A 22,643-nucleotide genomic window follows, 5' to 3' on the forward strand; every position below is an offset into this window, starting at 1 on the left:
AGGCTTTGCGCTAGCAGACCATGCCCCAGAGTGAGATTATGTGCTGTTAGAGTTCTTATTATTTCTCTTCTCTTTTTGTTCTTTTCAATAAAGTGTGTATCCCAGTTTTTTTCGTCTTAACAAGAGCATTCTTCACTGAAACTGAATACACCCACCAATTTATTGGTATTTTGAAATAAGGGAGTAGAGTATGGAGGAAAAAAAGTCAGCTTCGTTCCGGGCCAGAATGAATAAGCGTTTTTACATTGTTTTCAATACCCCAAGTTTAGCGATCCTCGAGTTTGGCGCTATATCTTAAGAAGAAAGCAAGCGCTAAACTTGGGAGGGTACTGTAGTTGTATTTACCTAGTTGTAGTTTTACAGGGCCTGGGCTTTATGCTCGTGTGGCCCCGTCTCCATATCTACACTTATCCAATCTTACTTTAAAAGTATGCACACTTGTTGCAGACACTATTTCTTCATTTAAACTGTTCCACGTCTCAATACATCTTTGCGGGAAATTATATTTTTTAACATCTCTCAGACATCTTCCTTTTCTCAGCTTTTTACTATGCGATCTTGTGCTTCGAATGTCATATTCTTCTCTCAGGATCAGTTTCTCATTATCCACTTGGTCCATTCCGTTGATCAATTTAAAAACTTGTATCAGGTCTCCTCTCTCCCTTCTTTGTTCCAGGGTTGGTAGATCCATAGCCTTTAGTCTCTCCTCATATGTCATCCCTTCAAATTCTGGAACCATTCTTGTAGCCATTTTTTGTAGTCTCCCCAATTTCCTTATGTGTTTCTTTTTATAAAGGGTCCACACTACTCCTGCATATTCCAATCTGGGTCTTATTAAAGTACTTATCAATTACTTCATCATTTCTTTGTCCATGTAGTGAAATGCTACTCCAATATTCCTTAGCAAATTATGTTTCTCTAAAAATTCTATCAATATGGCTTACTGGTTGATTGTTTTCTTCCATCGTCACTCCTAAGTCATTTTCCTTTTTTACTTTCTCCAGTTCTACTCCATCTCCCATCTTATAGATTCCCACAGGTCGTCTTTCACTCTTTCCCATTTCCATGACATGGCTTTTGTTCACATTGAATTCCATTTCCACTTTTGCTCCATTCCCATATCTTATTTAGGTCTTCTTGCAGTATTTCACAATCCTCTTTTTGCTTTATAACTCTGCACAGTTTCGTATCATCTGCAAACAGATTTATGTAGCTGTTCACTCCTTCTGGCATGTCGTTAATATAAATGAGGAAAAGTATTGGTGCCAATACTGACCCTTGTGGCACTCTGCTTTCTACTGCTCTCCACTTAGACTTCATATCTTTAACTACCGTCCTTATTTCTCTCCCACTCAAATAAATTTCTATCCATCTCAATGTGCTTCCTTTTAAGCCACCCTTCTCCTCTAACTTCCATAGTAATCTTGCATGTGGCACTTTGTCAAACGCCTTTTTTAAATCCAAATAAATACAGTCAACCCATCTCTTTCTCTCTCTTGTACTCTATCAACTATTCTAGAATAGAAACTCAGTAAATTAGTTAGACAAGACCGTCTTTTCCTAAAACCAAATTGGCTATTTGATATTAATTTGTTGTCTTCAAGGAACTTGATCCATTGTTTCTTTATTATTCTTTCACACATCTTGCATATTACACTAGTTAGTGATACCAGTCTGTAATTTAAAGGTTCTTCCTTCCTTCCACTCTTATATATGGGAACCACCTCAGCTCTTTTCCATTCTACTGGTACTGTTCCATTTTCTATTGAGCATTTTATGATGTTGTATATAGGACTTGCTAGTTCTTCCCTACATTCTTTCAGTATTCTGCCTGAGACTTCATCTGGTCCCATTGCCTTGTCTTCATCCAGTTCCTTCATTAACTCTTTTATTTCAAGCTTGGTTACTTTAATCTCTTTCATAAAGACTGTCTCTCTATTACCGTGTGGCCTTTCAATTTTGGATTCCTTAGTAAAGACCTCCTGGAATTTTTTACTTAATAGTTCTGCCATAGTTTTTGGGTCTTCCACCATCCCGTTCTCTCCTTTTAACCTTTCAATTGCTTCTCTTTGTCTAATTTTTCCATTTACGAATCTACAGAACAATTTTGGTTGCTCCTTACATTTTTCGACAATGTCCTTTTCAAAGTTCTTTTCCTCTTCCTTCCTTACCTTAACATATTCATCTCTCGCTGCCTTGAAGTTTTCCTTATTTGTTGGATTTCTATTTCTCCTCCACCTTTTCCATGCTCCATCTCTTTTCTCCTTTGCCCTAGCACACCTTGCATTAAACCAATCTTTCTTTCCTTCTTCTTTAGGTCTATACTTTGGGACATATTCCCTGACTCCTGTTTTATATATTTCCAAAAATAAATTATACTTCTCTTGCATCGTCTCTGAGTTTTCCATCTCCTCCCAGTTTACATTTTTAAAATAGTTCCTGAGATTCTCAATATCAGCCTTTCTGTAGTTTAATCGGTCTCCTTTGTATGAATCGTCTCTATCTTCCTTTCCCTCTTCTGTATCTATTTCTAATATTACATGGTCACTCTTTCCCAATGGGCACTTACATCTTATATCATCATTCATTTGTATAGCCCTTGTAAAAATTAGGTCCAATCTCGCCGGCTCGTCGTTTCCTCTGAATCTTGTGCATTCCTTTACTCTCTGGTCCATCATATTGTCTAGCATTAGGTTTAGGAATCTTTCTCCCCAGGCTTCTTCCCCCATACCACTTTCATAATTTTTCCAGTCCACTTCTTTACAGTTGAAATCTCCTACTATTATAACTTTTTTCCTTTCTTTAACGATTCTCATTAGACTCCTTATTGTGTCATTTATCATGTCTTTATATTCTTGATTGGTCCATGAATTTGTTTTTGGTGGCACATATGTTACAATGATTGTTAACTCTTTTTTCATTAATATGCATCTTAACATACAATACTTCTGCTTTTCCTTCCCCACATTCCACTTTGTTTATCACTATCTCCTTCCTTAACATTATCATGACTCCTCCTCCTCCTTTACCCACTCTGTCTCTTCTCCATACATTATACCTATTATCCAAGACTATTTTGATTTTCTCATTTAGTTTTGTTTCAGCCAGGCATACAATATCTGGATTTTCTTTCTTTATGTAATCTCTTAATTCTAATACTTGATAAAACCCCGTCTATGTTCGTATACATCATTTTTAGTCTCTTGCCTTTATCATTTTTAGTTAAACTTGTTCCACTTTTTTCTCTTCCTTCTCGTTTATATACCATTTCCTTATCCTGTCTCCTAGAATTCTCCAAAAAAATGCCTTCTTCTCCTCTTCTGACCTTTCATTATTCTTTTCCCTTACTGCTGCTGCCAGTTCATTGTATCTCTTCCTTTCTTCCTCATTTCTATTTTTCTTTATATAGATATCCTTGCAGCCTTCTGTTTCTCTAAGTTTTGTTGTTCTATATAATATTTCTTCTGTTGCTGCTTGTGATTTTAGTAGTATTTTAATTGGTCTCGTTTTCCTTCTTGATATGGTCCCATTCTGTTTATTTCTTCTACTTCCTCTTCCAAGTTCTGCCTATCTTCGTCGTTTAGATTCTTCAGTAGGTCTTTGACTGATTTCATTTCTTCTTTTCTCTTTTGGTCTATATTTTATATTTTTTCTTTTATTCCAAATCGACTACACTCTTCTTTTTTCTGCAATTTCTCTAACTAGATTTTCTTTTGTCTTGAGAACTCCTATCATTTTGTTTGTCATATTTTCTTCTTTTTTCTTTAAGTTGTTCTTGAATCACCTCCTGAAAATCGGCCTTATCTTTCTTATCTTGGACTCTCCATGCTTGTACTTCTTTTTTAATCACGTTCTGTACTCTTTCCTCTTCCTTGTTTACTAGATCTTTCAGCTTCTCCCTTTCTTTCTCGGCTTTACCAAGTCCTTCTTCCATCTGCTTTGTGTAGTTAGCTACTTCCTTTTTTAGTTCTTCGTTTTCAGCTCTTAGCCTAGCTTTGTTTTCTTCCACTTTTCTTATCCTTTCTCTCAGTCTTATAAACTCCTTTTCCTGTTTTTCATTCTCTTTCATTTCCATCTTCTCCTTTATCAGTTTATCTAGTTTACATTCAATATTGAACACTCTCTTAAGTAGTGACGTAGTCGTCGTATCGAAGCCTTCGAATACGCGTTCTCCCTCACCAACATAGTCATCATCAGCCCCTTCTCTATTCTCATGTCTGCATTTGGATGGAATATCTTTTTCACTCATTATTCCTTAATAATTGATTTCATGAAGAAAGAAAAAAAAAATGAGTCCACACTACCTGCCCAGGCCACTGTAAATACTATAGAACAGGTATGTAGTGAAGATTAGCTGATTGTCGGAACTGCACCAGTGCGTCCGCCCTCAACCGTGTCTCTCGTGTGTATTCACCTAGTTGTATTTGCCTAGTTGTAATTTTACAGGGCCTGGGTATCATACTCGTGTGGCCCCGTCTCCATATCTACACACATCCAACTTTCCTTTAAAACTATGCACACTCCTCGCTGACACCACCACCTCACTCAAACCATTCCACACCTCCACACATCTTTGTGGGAAACTATATTTCTTCACATCCTTCAAGCATATTCCCTTGGCTATCTTTTTACTATGCGATCTCGTAGTTCTATTTAAGTTTTCCTCTCTCAACATCATTTGCTCATTATCCACTTCACAGTTTATAAACCTGTATTAAATCTCCTCTTTCTCTTCTTTGTTCCAAGGTAAGCAAATTCATTTCTTTTAATCTCTCCTCATAGGTCATTTCTGCCAATTCCGGAACCATTTTTCTTGCCATTCTCTGCAATCTCTCCAACTTCCTTATATGCTTCTTTTTATAAGGGGACCAAACCACTCCAGCATATTCCAATCTTGGTCTAATTACCGTACTAATTAATTTCTTCATCATATCTTTATCCATATAATGGAAGGCTAATCCAATATTTTTATCAAATTATACGTTTCTCCAAACATCTTATCAATATGAGCCTCAAACTGCCCATGGTCTTGTATTATCACTCCCAAATCCTTTTCCTTTTCCACCTTTTTCAACACTACTTCTTCACCCATCTTATATGACCCTCTTGGCCGTCTTCCACTCTTCCCCATCTCCATCACATGACTTTTGCTCAGATTAAATTCCATTTGCCACCTCTTGCTCCACTCCCAAATCTTATCCAGATCTGCCTGTAAAATTTCACAATCTTCTTCACTCTTCACACACCTACACAACTTCGCATCATCCGCAAACAAATTAATATAACTGTTTACTCCCTCTGGCATGTCATTAATATATACAAGGAAAAGTATTGGTGCCAGCACTGAGCCTTGTGGGACTCCACTCTCCACCACCAACCAGTCCGACTTTGCATCCCTTATTACCGTTCTCATCTCCCTCCATCTCAAGTAGTTTTCCATCCACTTTAACACTTTTCCTTTCAGTCCTCCATAAATCTCTAATTTCCATAGCAGTCTCATGTGAGGTACCTTGTCAAAAGCTTTCTTTAAATCCAAATATACACAGTCCATCCATCCCTCTCTCTCTTGTATTTTGTCAACCACTCTTGAATAAAAGCTCAGTAGATTTGTTACACATGACCTCCCTTTCCTAAAGCCAAATTGATGATCCGATAATAACTTATGATCCTCCAGGAACCGTATCCAATATTTCTTTATCACCCTCTCACAAATCTTACCGACCACACTTGTTAGAGACACAGGTCTATAGTTAAGAGGCTCTTCCTTACTGCCTCCCTTATAAATGGGCACCACTTCAGCTCTTTTCCACTCTACTGGTACTTCCCTGTTTCTAATGAACACCTTATAATATCATATAATGGATCAATCAATTCTTCTCTACACTCCTTCAATAATTTTCCTGAAACTTCATCTGGTCCCATCGCTTTATCATCTTTAAGTTCCTCCAACATTTTATATAACTCCTTTTAGGTATCTTAATGTCATCCATGTGCACATTTCCTTGTACATTCTGAGGCTTTACAAACATTGTTTCTTTAGTAAATACTTGCTGAAACCTATTATTTAGCAATTCCGCTATATTCTTAGGGTCATCTACTATCCCTTGCTCTCCTTTTAATCTTTCAATGGACTCTCTTTTTAAGTTTACCATTTATGAACCTGTAAAACAATTTTGGATGTTCCTTACTCTTGTCTACAATATCTTTTTCAAATTTTCTTTCTTCCTCCTCCTTACCCTCACATACTCATTTCTCGCCACTCTATAATTCTCCTTATTTAGTATATTCCTGCTCTTTTCCATCTTTTCCAAGCCACATCTCTCTTTTCCTTAGCCTTAACACAAGTTGCATTAAACCAATCCTTTCTTCCTTCCTCTCTCGGTTTATACTTTGGTACAAATTTCATAACTCCTTCTTTATAATATTTCATAAAAATCTCATATTTCTTTTGCACTTCTCTGATTTGTAACATCTCCTCCCAATCTAATTTTCTGAAATAATTTTTCAAACTTTCTGTGTCCATCTTTCTATAATTCAATCTACCACTCCTGTATGTCTCGTCTTTCCTTCGCTGTGTTGTTGCTATCTGCATTTCCATAACCACATGATCACTCTTTCCCAAAGGACATTTGTATTGTATATCTCCACATAGGTACACTTCTCTTGTTAACACCAAATCCAGTCTAGCCGGTTCATCATCTCCTCTATATCTAGTATTTTCCTTCACCCTCTGTTCCATCATATTTTCCATCATTAGATTAAGAAATCTCTCTCCCATGCTTCCTCCAACACCACTTACTAGATTTTCCCAATCCACCTCCTTACAATTAAAATCTCCTACTAGTATCACCTTTCTTTTCCAGATAATACACTTTCCAAACTCTGTAAAGTATCCTTGATCATATTGTCGTATTCCTTAATGTCCAAGAATTTGTTTTAGGAGGTACATAGGTCACCATGATTATTAATTCTTTTCCATCACTTTTTATCCTTATGCTTATCACTTCTGCGTTGTTCTTCCCATACCAAACCTTATCCACATTTATTTATTTCTTCGTCATAATCATAACTCCTCCTCCACCTTTACTCTCTCTATCCTTTCTCCATATATTATATTTATTATCCAAATTTATCTTTGTTTTTTCATGCAATTTTGTCTCAGTCAAACACACTATATCAGGCTTCTCCACCATCATATAGTCTTGCAATTCCAATCTACTTGACAGTATCCCATCTATATTAGTATACATTACGGTCCACCCACTGCTCCCTCTAGGGGTTTCTCCGCATTCCTTCTTTCCACATACCACTTTCTGACTCTCTCTCCCATAACTCTCCAAAAACTTTCTCTTTCCTCCTCAGACCGCTCATCATTTTTCCTTCTCGCCTCTTCCAACAATTCCTTATATCTTCTCCTCTCTTCCTCATTTCTATTCTTTCTAACAAACACCTCTTTACAACCTTCTATCTCTCTTAACTTTGATGTTCTATATAGGATATCCTCCAGATTGTTGTGACTTCAGTACTACTTTAATCGGTCTGCTCCTCCTCCTTATACGGACCCAGTCTATGGATCTCTTCCACTTCTTCTTGTAGGTCTTTTTTCATCATCATTTAGATTTTTAACAGATCTCTTACCGTTTTAATTCTTCCTTAATTCTCTTAGGCTTATATGTTATATTTTGTTCTTTCATCCCAAATATTAACACACTCTTCTTCTTTTCTGCTATTTCTCTTATCAATGTTTCCTTATTCTTTATAACATTAACCAGTTCCTTGGACCTTTCTTTTTTGTCTTCCTTCAACTGATCTTTAATTATTTCTTGTAATCCAACCATCTCTGCTTCCCTCGACTCAGTCCATTGTGTTTTCTTCAGTTCCCATTCCCCTTTCAAACCTTTCATTCTGCTCACTAATCATTTTCTTAAAGTCATCTTTCTCCTATACTACTGTCTCCATTTTCTCCTCCAACCGTCTCTTGTATTTTTCAACCTCCACTCTCAAGTGTGCATTCTCATCCACCAATCGTTTTTTCATTTTCCTCCAGTCTCTTAACTCTTTCCTTCAAAGCCTTGCGGAATTCTCTATCCTGCTCCTCCTCACTCCTCTGAACTTTTAATTCCTTCACCAATTCCTCAAATCTCTTCTCCAACATTACCAATCTACCTTACATTGTTGCCCCTGTTGAAGATGGACTCATGCTTTGACTGGCCACTTTCGGCTTTGCTCCCTGGGCCTCATCGACATATTTTGAATTTGGTTATTTATTTCTTACCAGTCTATCCATTTTTTTTACTCTTCCTGGGAGCATTTGGGTGTGTGGTCACTGAGGGCCAGGCCTGGTAGCTACGTGTGTGTGGTGGGATGCGTTGGCGGCTGCTTTGGCTGGCCTTTGTGTGGTTCCCACTCTGTCGTTTGGAGTGTGGAGGTTCTCACACCTCCGATCACTCCCATGTACACGCCACCAGGCTACGTTCACTCTGTACACTCGTTCACTCGCTCTGGTTGCCCCCCAATACCAATAACAATTCTCACTCAAGCACATTGCTTAGCGTGTGGAGTGTTAGTTAGATGGCACTCTGAGCAGGAGGCACGTCCGCTCTCCATGGAGCGCGGAGTGTGTGTGTGTGTGTCTGGGTGTTTGTGTGTTATAGAGGATACGTGCTGCAGAGAGAGCATGTCAAGTCAAGTCATATTTTATCCAGATATCAAACATGGATTGTTTGCCAACTGAGTTATGGTACAACTAGGGCAATTTTGGGTTCCAGATTTTATCTGGCAACCATTTTATTCAAAAAGGGAAATATTCAGCAACCAAGGTTCCATTGTAATTATAATAACAGCAATAATATTATCAATAATAACAATAATAACAATAATAATAATAATAATAATAATAATAATAAGAAGAAGAAGAAGAATAACAATAACAACAATAATAATAATAATAATAATAATAATAACAATAATAATAATAATAATAATAATAATCACAATAATGATGATTATAATAATAAATATAATAATAACAATAATAATAACAACAATAATGATGATGATAACAATAATAATAATAACAATAATAAATGATAATATTTAAACAGACTGCAGCTCACCTTGTTTGAGTTGTTCCTCTTCATCAAAACACTGCAGATACCACGATCTGAAATAGAAATAGGAAAATTTATCATTAATTATTAAAAGGTGTATGATATGCTTTCTTGATGAAAGATAGCACTGGCCTGCTCACGTGCCACAACCTATAGGAAATAGGCCAAATTAATTACACAAAATTAGAAAAGTGTCTTGAAACCTCCCTCATAAAGTATTTTAAGTCATAGGAAAATGAAAATACAAAAAAGTGGAGAGAATTTTGAAATTTACAAGTGAAAGGGATGAATGATTAAGAATACTGGTTAACTCGTGCATTAGGGAGGTAGACAGAATAGTGATAAGAGACAGTATGGAGTTCTGCACAGCAAGACTGTGGGAGAAGAGGTATGTAATTAACAAAATCAGGGGCCATACTTATAAAACTCCACAAAGATGCTGTCTTAGTTAGGAAAAGTACTTAACCTACGAGACTTAAGTGCTAAGAATCTTTCCTAGCAGGATGCTTTGTTAAGTAACCGTCTTTAGGCGCTTACCCGCTAACTGCTAACATGAGCAGACGTTATGTAATGTTTATAGAGGAATTTTGGAAGAAACGGGTGAAAATACGTAAAAATTATATTTCAAATAAAAAATATATTTATCTAGTTAGTTTTCAACAATCACCTCTTCATTTTAACCTTGATAATTGAAGGTATAAATTTATCACTAATGTTGTCATCTTGTCAAAACAACAATCATTTGGCGCCAACTTCAAATGCTCACCATGGCTACTCAAGAGACTCAAGACAAGAAGAGGAACAGGAAGACGAACTGGACGCCTTCATCTGGCCCACGTATACAAAATTCTCGCAAAAAATACTCCGGAGCGACTTGTCCACAGCTGGCTGCTCCAAGGAAGCCAGAAATGCTGCATGGAGGAGCAATAGTGTGGAGGTGTCTGCCATGTCAGACATTCTCCGCACTGAGGAGTGCCAGAAACATTGGCATATTATAAAATCTGAGGCAAGACGGAACACCCGCAAGCAGAGAGAAGCCATGACTACCACAGGTAAGTTATTAATTTGGTAGCTATTTTTTGTGTTATATTTGTGTGTGAGTTGCAAGATTTTAATATTTTTGAGCTTGATAGAAATTTCAGTTTCACCCTAACAAAAGATATGATTTATCTTATTATTCCTTTTAAGCACTGAATACATAAGGCAATTTCACTTAAAGAAAAGTATTTATTTACGGTTATTTATATTTTGCAAGGAAGCTTACTAGTATTTGAGTAAATACCAAGTTTCAGCAGGTCTACTGCTAAGGTCACTTGAGATTTAGATCATGGAACCTAACCACTTTAAGGAATAAATTTCAGTAAACTGTTCCTGTTTTAAGTTTGGAAGCAGCAACATTGAAAGTTTTGTAGTAGTGATTAATATATTAAAGTGCCAGCCATTTCCTGCATTTTTTTTTTTTTTTTTTTTTTGTGAAGTGGATGCATTTATTGCACACACTAATTATGATGCAGTGTTTACCTCTGACAAATAATATTACTCCAACCACACATCTGACTTACGTATGTTATGTGAAAACATGTTCTTTATAAATTATTTATTTGTATTTGCAATTCATTAGCAATAAGATTATATTATACTTTCCAGGTGGTGGACCTCCTGCCAACCCTCCTCTCTCCCAGCTCGATGAGTTGATCTTTGAGATTTTGAACCCCAAGAATGTCTCTATTCATGGGTGTACCAATAAGGCGAGCATCATTGAATGCACCTTCCTTAACAAAGGATAAGCCACTTGTAGATATAGCAATATTAGGCCACAATGTTGTCTCAAATGTCTGGAATCCAAAACACTCGTGTTCCTACTTAGTTTACAACTTACAGTTAAACACAATGGTAAATTTGTTATCTAGTGTTGAGAAAATATCATTTATTTTTTTATTCTTTAACCAAACAGCTAAAACAGTAATAAGAAAAGAAAAAAAACTAATAAAGTTAACTTAATTCCTATCCCTTCTCTCCCTTCATAAGTTTGGTGTTGTAGTGGGTGAATGTGCTAATGATAACGAGTCTAAGGGATTTACAGTTTCTTAGACATGGGGTTCCTTCAAACAGAATAGGATTTAAGTCAAACACATTGTACCCTTAGCTAGATTTACTGGTTTCTGTTACTTTTATCCTTAGCAATAAAACCAAAAACATTATCAGTTTAGTTTCTGAAGTTAGAACTAATGATGCCAGCAGTGTGCAGGCAGCAGATGATGCTGGGGAAGTGGCAGAGGCAGCCCAGCAGAGAGAAGTGGTGACCGAGGCAGTGAGTGTGGAGGAGGAGGCACCTGCCACACCACTTGCAGCACCAACAGGGGCCAGACTTCCCTGGTACATCACTGGTGTTTGTGGATGAGGAGGAGATCATCCACCTGCAGAAGAAAAGGAAGCTTGAGCTTGCACTCCTTGAAGAATCTATAATGGCTCAGGAAAGGAAGCAAGAAGCAGAACAGGCTAAGTACATGAACTACACACAAAAACTGGAGTACCTGAAACAAACAAATAAAAAATAATAATAAAGATATAAATAATGTACTATTTGTTTTTATTTGTAACCACTCAACCAAATATTAGTGTTTATACAAAATTAACTGCAGTTTCCATATGCTCAACCTACAATCTACTTACTTCAGGTATGGGAGAGAAAAAAAAAAAAAAACTACTTACATGAGAATAACACCAATCTCAGCAGTCATGACACTGGTGTCTCATCACTCATCAATGCTGTAAAAGAAAGACATTGTTTTACTGCTTGATGTATGTTGTATCACACATTATATATATATATATATATATATATATATATATATATATATATATATATATATATATATATATATATATAACTACAGAACCATTGATAATGTAGTCAATGCCACACTCATAAAAATAAGCTAAAAATAATTAAGAAAGAATCATTTAAGTTAGTTGTGAAAGTGTGTTAATTAGTTTTTTAGATATTGCTGAGATACACATTCATCATAACCCATTTAAATATTGTAAGGCTGAACAGTGATACTGTGGTATCTGTGAAGAACTCTATCTTTGCAATAGTGGGTGACTGGCAGAGAGTGAGGGAAGGAAGATGAAATCACCAACATAACAGTGCACACACAACAAAACAAGACATATAAATATAAATAACAAAGTGACAGAGGGGAAAAAAAACTGAAGAATGCTACTATAATCAGCATTATGGGTTGTGTTACTTACTTTAAGTGAAGCACAACAAATTCATCCCTGTAAAGGATTCCTTCATGGCGACTTTGAACTTTCTGTGTTGGGGGTCGCTCCTCGTTGCCTCCATCCTCGGCTGCAGCAAGATGGTCTTCTTCCTCAGGAAGAATGATGTTTCTTGCTTTGCAGATGTTGTGCAGCAGTGCACAAACCTCTACAATTTGGCAGACCTTGGATGGAGGACCAACTCGGATCTCACTGTGTAGCACGTGAAAATGTCGCTTCAGCTGCCCGATGCCTCTCTCAACAACGCTGCAGATTTTCTTGTGGGCCCTGAAATTAATATAGATTTCAATCTTACAATGCAGTACTTGAAAGTGGTATGATGCATTAATTTAATTTCTGCAAACATTTAGGTTATGTCATGTATAAGGTTAAGTTAAGATTCATTGTTTGATAATGATTTGTGACATGATAGCTTAAACATTATGAAACATATAAAAAAAATCTCTAGTATAACATTGGTTAGGTTAATATATTCACATGAAAACTTGAATAAAAAAGAAGAAACTCTTAAATATTTGGAAATTTTCTTGAAATTTACTTGTTGTATTGGTGATTCAACCAACACACTTTACATCATTAAAGCCCTCTGCAGGGTCTACATTTTACTTTATGGAGCATTTCTAGCCACATTCTACCTTGTCAGATATTAATGATACAGAGGGGGCAAAGCTCCCCAGGTAGGAGGTTACACAATGTTAAATTACTTTACCTTATCAGTTGTTCTGGTCAAGTTTCAAAATGTTAAGTTACTCTGCGTTAATGGGGGGTGAAGTCAACCCAATGAGGTTACAAAATGTTAGGTTAGGTTACTTCATATTATGGAAGAATCCAATAAGGTAGGGGGGAGGGTCAAGATTGTGTGAAACTGCAATAATATTTCTAAATCACCTAATTCATTAATATAGCACTTTATATTAGTTTATATGAAAAAGTGTAACTATGGGAGGTAAATAATTAGTTTTGTGTTTAGTGTGATGTGGGATAATTAATTAGGTAACTTTTTATCTAAATTTTACTATTCAGTAGCTTACCTGTTATAAGAAGACTGTGCTCCAGGCTGTGGTCTGAGGTATGGAGTCGGTAGCCACTTCTTGTTGGGATAGCCACTATCTCCCAGCAAGTGACACCCAGCTGGGATGATGCCATTGTCAAATATCGTGCAGAATCCACTTTGAGCAAGTATTCTTGCATCCTGAACCGATCCCGGCCACTTTGCAACTACATCAATAATGTGGTATCAAGCATCACTCCCCCTTCCTCCTCTGAGTTTCCAATTGGGTGACTACAAATCTTATGAATTGAGAGAGAATGGCATTGTATCACTGTATCACTGATGATCCTGCTGATGGTCTGTTGTGAGGGCCCCAAGTCATCATTGCTGCACTGCTGTATCTTTCCTATAGCGAGGTACCGCAGTGAAGATAACTTGCATCTCGGGGAGAGAGGCCTTGTTCCTTGAAGTTGGTCTCATCAGCCTTTCCCGCACCAAATTTGTCACGAAAATTATACCAGCAGGATCCTGCCAATACCTCTTCACCAGCTCACGGTCATCTAGCTCATTCAGGACGTCCTTCATCTCACGAAACGTCCGTCTCTGTTGCAGGTGGTGGCGGTGCGGTTCCTCTCGAGCGGCCATGTTTACTTTTAGGATGAAATCTTAGGAGCGCCTCTTACTGCTAAAACACCTCTGGAGGTGTTTTAGCAGTAAGACGCGTTTTTAGGGCTTAAGATGCCGTCTTAAGGATTTAAGACTCGAGTTCCGCCATTTTTGTGATTTAAGACGACTTCTTACCTTTAGGACGTCATCTTAGTGTTTATAAGTACGGGCCCAGAAGAGCAGTTAGCATGAAATAGTCAAAAATAGCAAGAAATGTAATACTCCAATGATGAGAGGATAAAAACTTTCAATTAAAATTGGTAAGATGAAATGCTTTTGATCCCATCCTATTCAACAGAACAATATGAATGAGACTACCCATGTGTGTGAAATGTACTCCACAAACAGACAAATAAGATCTCTTTTCTGAGTTCGCTGCTAGAGACTCATGAAAACCTGTGAATACAACTTTGAGTGACTAATTTAAAAAATGCGGTTTTAGCAAGATATGATATATGAAGTTTCCAATTTAGATTATCTGTAAAGGACAGACTGTAAAGTGCATAAGAGAGAGAAGAGTTAAATGCCACTGAAGAGGGAAGTTTATTTGAAGATTGTGTTTAGCTACGGAAAAGGGAAATTGAGTTTTTAGAGCACTCATCAATAGTAAGTTTGCTCTGCCTCAAGTCAAATTTTAGCCTCAGTCAAATTTTAGAAAGATCCATAAGTCAGAAACAAGAGGAAAGATTTTCACTTTCTGTAGAGGACAAACTGAAGATGTCAAGTGCATAAGAGAGAACAGTTGAATGTAAATGAAAGGGGGAGTTTGTTTGAAGGAAGTGTTGAACAAACAAAAAGGGAAATTGAGTTTTTGAAGCACTGAATAATAATAAGTTTACTCTGCCCTAAAAAAGAAATTTTACAAAGATCAAAGCTAGACACAAGAAAGATTCTTACTTAATGTTTTTAGCTAATTGGAGGACAGTCATCATAATTTTGGTCAGAAAGCAAAAAACATGAATTTCAGGTGATGAAAGGCTTCAATGTTGTTTGCAGGCTACCATTCTATCAAGTGTGGCAAAATAGGCTCAATTACACCCAGATTTAGGGAGAAAGAAAAAGGAAGGTGTAAGGGTTTAACCCCTTCGCGCCGGATGTTAAAAAAGCCCGCCTGTATGATATATGGGTGGTCAGCCTTGAGGAAACTCGTGCAAGCTTGTCATACTTGTCGTCTTTGTGTATTATGCTGCTATTTTTTAGTCACTATATCGCCTTCGAAGAGCAAAGTGGACGCTTCTCTTGGAGAGAGAGAGAGAGAGAAGAGAGAGAGAGAGAGAGAGAGAGAGAGAGAGAGAGAGAGAGAGAGAGAGAGAGAGAGAGAGAGAGAGAGAGAGAGAGAGAGAGAGAGAGAGAGAGAGAGAGAGAGAGAGAGAGAGAGAGAGAGAGAGAGAGAGAGAGAGAGAGAGAGAGAGAGAGAGAGAGAGAGAGAGAGAGAGAGAGAGAGAGAGAGAGAGAGAGAGAGAGAGAGAGAGTGACATTTGCTAATATTTTAGACACAAGCAGGACGCATGTAGCTTATCTTCGAGAGGAAGAAAGGAGAGAAAGAGGAGAGAGAGAGAGAGAGAGAGAGAGAGAGAGAGAGAGAGAGAGAGAGAGAGAGAGAGAGAGAGAGAGAGAGAGAGAGATGGATTAGTTTTTGTATTTGTGTGTGTGTGTGTGTGTGTGTGTGTGTGTGTGTGTGTGTGTGTGTGTGTGTGTGTGTGTGTGTGTGTGTGTGTATTTACCTAGTTGTAGTTTTACAGGGCCTGGGCTTTATGCTCGTGTGGCCCCGTCTCCATATCTACACTTATCCAATCTTACTTTAAAAGTGTGCACACTCGTTGCAGACACTACTTCTTCATCTAAACTGTTCCACGTCTCAATACATCTCTGGAAACTATATTTTTAATATCTCTCAGACATCTTCCCTTTCTCAGCATTTTACTATGCGATCTTGTGCTTCAGATGTCATATTCTTCTCTCAGGATCAGTTTCTCATTATCCACTTGGTCCATTCCATTGATCAATTTATAGACTTGTATCAGGTCTCCTCTCTCCCTTCTTTGTTCCAAGGTTGGTAGATCCATAGCCTTTAGTCTCTCCTCATATGTCATCCCTTCAAGTTCTGGGACCATTCTTGTAGCCATTTTTTGTAGCCTCTCCAATTTCCTTATGTGTTTCTTTTTATGAGGGGTCCACACTACTCCTGCATATTCCAATCTGGGTCTTATTATAGTATTTATCAATTTCTTCATCATTTCTTTGTCCATGTAGTGAAATGCTACTCCAATATTCCTCAGCAAATTATATGTTTCTCTAAAAATTCTATCAATATGGCTTACTGGTTGATTGTTTTCTTCCATCATCACTCCTAAGTCCTTTTCCGTTTTGACTTTCTCCAGTTCTACTCCATCTCCCATCTTATAGATTCCCACAGGTCGTCTTTCACTCTTTCCCATTTCCATGACATGGCTTTTGTTCACATTGAATTCCATTTCCCACTTCTTACTCCATTCCCAGATCTTATTTAGGTCTTCTTGCAGTATTTCACAATCCTCCTTTTGCTTTATAACTCTGCACAGTTTCGTATCATCCGCAAACAAATTTATGTAGCTGTTCACTCCTTCTGGCATGTCGTTAATATAAATGAGGAAAAGTACTGGTGCCAATACTGACCCCTGTGGCACTCCGCTTTCTACTGCTCTCCACTTGGACTTCATATCTTTAACTACCGTCCTTATTTCTCTCCCCCTCAAATAATTTTCTATCCATCTCAATGTGCTTCCTTTTAAGCCACCCTTCTCCTCTAACTTCCACAGTAATCTTGCATGTGGCACTTTGTCAAACACCTTTTTTAAATCCAAATAGATGCAGTCAACCCATCCTCTCTCTCTTGTACTCTATCAACTATTCTAGAATAGAAACTCAATAAATTAGTTACACAAGACCGTCCTTTTCTAAAACCAAATTGGCTATTTGATATTAATTTGTTGTCTTCAAGGAACTCGATCCATTGTTTCTTTATTATTCTTTCACACATCTTGCATATTACACTAGTTAGTGATACCGGTCTGTAATTTAAAGGTTCTTCTTTCCTTCCGCTCTTATATATGGGAACCACCTCAGCTCTTTTCCATTCTACTGGCACTGTTCCATTTTCTATTGAGCATTTTATGATGTTGTATATAGGACTTGCTAGTTCTTCCCTACATTCTTTCAGTATTCTGCCTGAGACTTCATCCGGTCCCATTGCCTTCTCTTCATCCAGTTCCTTCATTAACTCTTATTTCAAGCTTGGTTACTTTAATCTCTTTCATATAGATTGTCTCTCTATTACCCTGTGGCCTCTCAAATTTGGATTCTTTAGTAAAGACCTCCTGGAATTTTTTATTTAATAGTTCTGCCATACTTTTGGGTCTTCCACCATCCCGTTCTCTCCTTTTAACCTTTCTATTGTTTCTTTTGCCTAATTTTTCCATTTATGAATCTATAGAACAATTTTGGTTGCTCCTTACATTTTTCGACAATATCTTTTCAAGTTCTTTTCCTCTTCCTTCCTCACCTTAACATATTCATTTCTCGCTGCCTTGAAGTTTTCCTTGTTTGTTGGATTCTATTTCTCCTCCACCTTTTCCATGCTCCATCTCTTTTCTCCTTTGCCCTAGCACACCTTGCATTAAACCAATCTTTCTTTCCTTCTTCTTTTGGTCTATATTTTGGGACATATTCCTGACTCCTGTTTTGTATATTTCCAAAAATAAGTTATATTTGTCTTGCATTGTCTCTGAGTTTTCCATCTCCTCCCAGTCTACGTTTTAAAATAGTTCTTGAGATTCTCAATATCAGCCTTTCTGTAATTTAATCGGTCTCCTTTGTATGAATTGTCTCTATCTTCCTTTCCTTCTTCTATATCTATTTCTAATATTGCATGGTCACTCTTTCCCAATGGGCACTTATATCTTATATCGTCATTCATTTGTATACCCTTGTAAAAACTAGGTCCAATCTCGCCGGCTCGTCGTTTCCTCTGAATCTTGTGCATTCCTTTACTCTCTGGTCCATCATATTGTCTATCCTTTACTCTCTGGTCCATCATATTGTCTATCATTAGATTCAAGAATCTTTCTCCCCAGGCTTCTTCCCCCATACCACTTTCATAATTTTCCCAGTCCACTTCTTTACAGTTGAAATCTACTAATATCACTTTTCTCCTTTCTTTAACGATTCTCATTAGACTCCTTATTGTGTCAGCTATCATGTCTTTATATTCTTGATTGGTCCATGAATTTGTTTTTGGTGGCACATATGTTACAATGATTGTTAACGCTTTTTTATTAATATGCATCTTAATATACAATATTTCTGCTTTTTCTTCCCCACATTCCACTTTGTTTATCACTATCTCCTTCCTTAACATTATCATGACTCCTCCTCCTCCTCCTTTACCCACTCTGTCTCTTCTCCATACATTATACCTATTATCCAAATCTATTATGATTGCCTCATTTAGTTTTGTTTCAGCCAGGCATACAATATCTGGATTTTCTTTCCTTATGTAATCTCTTAATTCTAATTTACTTGATAAAACCCCGTCTGTGTTCGTATACATCATTTTTAGTTTTTTGCCTTTATCATTTTTAAACTTGTTCCACTTTTTTCTCTTCCTTCTCGTTTATATACCATTTCCTTATCCTGTCTCCTAGAATTCTCCAAAAATGCCTTCTTCTCCTCTTCTGACCTTTCATTATTCTTTTCCCTTACTGCTGCTGCCAGTTCATTGTATCTCTTCCTTTCTTCCTCATTTCTATTTGTCTTTATATAGATATCCTTGCAGCCTTCTGTTTCTCTAAGTTTTGTTGTTCTATATAATATTTCTTCTGTTGCTGCTTGTGATTTTAGTAGTATTTTAATTGGTCTCGTTTTCCTTCTTGATATGGTCCCATTCTGTTTATTTCTTCTACTTCCTCTTCCAAGTTCTGCCTATCTTCGTCATTAAGATTCTTCAGTAGGTCTTTGACTGATTTCATTTCTTCTTTTCTCTTTTGGTCTATATTTTATATTTTTTCTTTTATTCCAAATCGACTACACTCTTCTTTTTTTCTGCAATTTCTCTAACTAGATTTTCTTTTGTTTTGAGGACTCCTATCATTTTGTTTGTCATATTTTCTTTTTTTTCTTTAAGTTGTTCTTGAATCACCTCCTGAAAATCAGCCTTATCTTTCTTATCTTGGACTCGCCATGTTTGTACTTCTTTTTTAATCACGTTCTGTACTCTTTCCTCTTCCTTGTTTACTAGATCTTTCAGCTTCTCCTTTTCTTTCTCGGCTTTACCGAGTCCTTCTTCCATCTGCTTCTTGTAGTTAGCTACTTCCTTTGTTAGTTCTTCGTTTTCCGCTCTTTGCCTAGCTTCATTTTCTTCCACTTTTCTTATCCTTTCTCTCAGTCTTATAAACTCCATTTCCTGTTCTTTATTCTCTTTCATTTCCATCTTCTCCTTTATCAGTTTATCTAGTTTACATTCAATATTTGACACTCTCTTTAGTAGTGAAATAGTCGTCGTATCGAACCCTTCAAATACGCGTTCTCCCTCACCAACATAGTCATCATCAGCCCCTTCTCTATTGTCATGTCTGCATTTGGATGGAATATCTTTTTCACTCATTATTCCTTAATAATTGATTTCATGAAGAGAGAAAAAAAAAAAAAAAATGAGTCCACACTACCTGCCCAGGCCAGTAAATACTATACAACAGGTGTAGTGAAGATCAGCTGATCGTCGGAACTGCGCCAGTGCGTCCGCCCTCAACCGTGTCTCTCGAATGTGTGTGTGTGTGTGTGTGTGTGTGTGTGTGTGTGTGTGTGTGTGTGTGTGTGTGTGAATGGAGAGAGAGAGAGAGAGAGAGAGAGAGAGAGAGAGAGAGAGAGAGAGAGAGAGAGAGAGAGAGAGAGAGAGAGAGAGAGAGATGGGTACAGTCTATGCTATTGGGTAATTTTAGACACAAGGCGGGATGCATGTAGCTTATCTTTAGTGATTGGTGGAGACAAGGATGGTGGGAGGAGCACTAGGATTTCAAGGACAGCATACGGCGTGTGTAGTTGGTATCCAACACACTATACGGGACAACTGAACTGAAGAAAGCTCAGAAAAGAAATATGACGTCTACGTAGGCGTCACCGTATATGAGGCGTTGCGTGACGTAGGGCGATAAGCGCCAAAAATAAAAAACAGAGAAAAACGCGGTCAAATTTTTGCGACATTTGGAATGCGATACCTCAGCAACGGATCAAGCTAGAGAGTTGGGGTTGGTCTTAAAAGAAAGCTTAGAATGTCTACTTTATGTCTGTCATAAAATCAAACACATAATCTTGCCATAATATGAAAGGATTAACGGTGAAATTATTTTTTAGCTCTTTTTCAGTGTTAAATCGGCAAAAAATGTGGTCATTGGTTTATATCTCAGAACTATGATACGTTGTTGAATAACTATAATACCATGCATAAAGTAAACATCCTAAGCTTTTATTTAAGACCAATCTCAGCTCTCTAGCTTGATCCGTTTATTAGCTATCGCATTCCAAATGTCGCAAAACTTTGATCGCGTTTTTCTCCTCTTGTTTTATTCAATCAATATCCTACTATAGTGCTTGCAGCATGACTCCAAACCCACACAATCATAATCACATCCTAGCAAAATACAAAATAACAATAAAACAATAAAAAAAGATCTTCAAAATCGCAAAAGAGAGATTAAGAGGAGAAAAAGTAGAGTAGATGACATGTAAAAAGGAAAAGAAATACGCCAAAAAGATTCATGTATTTTCCTAATGTTATCTAAGCCCAATTTATCATAGCAACCATCCTTGCATGCAAGCCCTTCCTCACGCTTTTTTACAACTTTCCCTGTATCTCGGCTCACGTATTCCTGGCCGGTGTTCCGTTTGGTTTTCGCCACAATTCTCTTCCACTAACTAGGGCTGGGGCCTGTTTTGCGTCGTAATAAGCCCCTTGGCACTCCCTCACCACTGTTAGAAGCCATAACACGGTATCTACTGACCAACGTTATAAAAACAAAAAGTTATTAATCACGGGGCTTGCGGAGACAATAGCGTAGACTGGCTTGGCTGGTGGCGGGCCGCGGGCAGCTGGGGATGCACGGCAGACAGTGATTGGCCGAGGCAGAGCTATGCAGTACGCTACGCAGCAAGGGATTGGTCACTCGGCTTGTCACTTATCTCCCCTCGTGAAGGCTGGGTTGATACATGACGGATGGAGCTACAGTACGGAGAAAAGTTAATGTTATGTTATGGGATTTTGACCATGAAGGCATTGGCGCTTACTCCTAAGTTTGGTACCGCTGGAAAGCTGAGACTCTGGCAAAGACAGTGCTATACATAACTCAATTTCGTCTATGGTGGCGCTTAACTCCCTCCATCACGCAACGCCTCATATGCTACTGGGGCTTCATGACGCCTATATAGGCGTCACCGTATTGAAGGGGTTAAGGATGGTTAAGGGTTGTTTCATATGTATAAGGGTTTAAGGATGGTTAAGGGTTGTTACTTTGTTAGCGGCTACATATGGTTTCCTGTTCATAAGACTCGACTGCTGTTCAGTAACCGTCTCTGAGACGACCTAGTAAACCACCACTCTACCTTCGTGTTTACTAAACCCTGGCCAACCCTACATGGCGCAGTGAGTAGGATATTACCGACAAGATGGACGAAACCCCCAGGGCCACGGGGAGACACCTAAGGAGGAGGGGGACATCTGGCAGAACTAGAGGCTGTGCTGCAGCCCCAACATGGCGAGCGCTTCTGCCGAGCTTGGCCTCTCTATTGGCGGACAGGAGTCAACTGGCAACGACAGTGAAAGTACCAGCATTGGCTTCAACGAGGAACTGCGAGCTGGAGATGTTATAGGCCGCCTTCCGCACATGGAGGAGGTCCATGAATACATGGCTGTCTCTCCATGGATGGCCTGATGAGGTGTGCGTTCAGCACATCCGTTTGCTGTGTGTTCCCTCTCTGCAGAGCACCCTCAACTCTTTAAGCCAGTGGGAGGCCTTGAGTGCATCCAAGGCGTTGGACGCCATTGGCAGCATTGCCCAACACGCCGTGAACCAGGCAGTTCTGTGGAATGACTTTTTCAGTGGTGGGCAGGGCCATGCTGAACCCATGGCGGAATATTTTCAGAGATGCACACAACAGCCCTTAGACTGTAACTTTCGCTGTCCAGAGTGCGATAGTGATATGTCTGATTACATGATTCTGAGGAAAGCTATTGTGGGCCTCAGCAACCCAACCCTGAAAAGAGCTTTTCCTGCAGTATGACATGTACTCTGATGTGGACAAGTTTCGTGCTAAGTGTCTGTCATACAAAGCAGCAGAGCAGGACTCCCTACGTGTTCGCGGTGCCAGTGCTGGCTATGACGAGTGGCATGAAGAGACCGGGTCTCTCGTGGCTTGTGTGCCAGACGTACGTGCACACAGTGCTGTTGCTGCTGCCTCCCACCCACCATGCAGCAATTGTGGTGGCCACCAAGCCACGGGGAAATCCTTGTGTCCTGCAAAGGATATACCTTGTCACCACTGTCAGAAAAGAGGACACT

At 38.3% G+C, this 22,643-nt stretch overlaps 1 protein-coding gene and 1 long non-coding RNA gene across 2 annotated transcripts in view; both read right to left on the bottom strand.

Annotated features, from left to right (window-relative positions):
- LOC123500141 (NADH dehydrogenase [ubiquinone] flavoprotein 1, mitochondrial-like) overlaps positions 1-22,643 on the bottom strand; it is a 134,879-nt gene that overhangs the window by 104,280 nt on the left and 7,956 nt on the right. Inside the window, exon 2 of the mRNA XM_045248816.1 lies at positions 9,117-9,163. Within this exon, the coding sequence (XP_045104751.1) occupies positions 9,117-9,163 (47 nt within the window). The remainder of the gene's footprint in view (positions 1-9,116; positions 9,164-22,643) is intronic.
- On the bottom strand, positions 11,248-15,180 carry LOC123500142. Its single transcript, XR_006673186.1, has 4 exons — positions 13,430-15,180; positions 12,369-12,665; positions 11,823-11,879; positions 11,248-11,527 (listed from the first exon to the last, which is right to left on the bottom strand). It is a non-coding gene; the product is annotated as an uncharacterized LOC123500142 (long non-coding RNA).

This window comes from Portunus trituberculatus, chromosome 50 (assembly GCF_017591435.1).
Source record: "Portunus trituberculatus isolate SZX2019 chromosome 50, ASM1759143v1, whole genome shotgun sequence".
Classification (NCBI taxonomy): Eukaryota; Metazoa; Arthropoda; class Malacostraca; order Decapoda; family Portunidae; genus Portunus; species Portunus trituberculatus.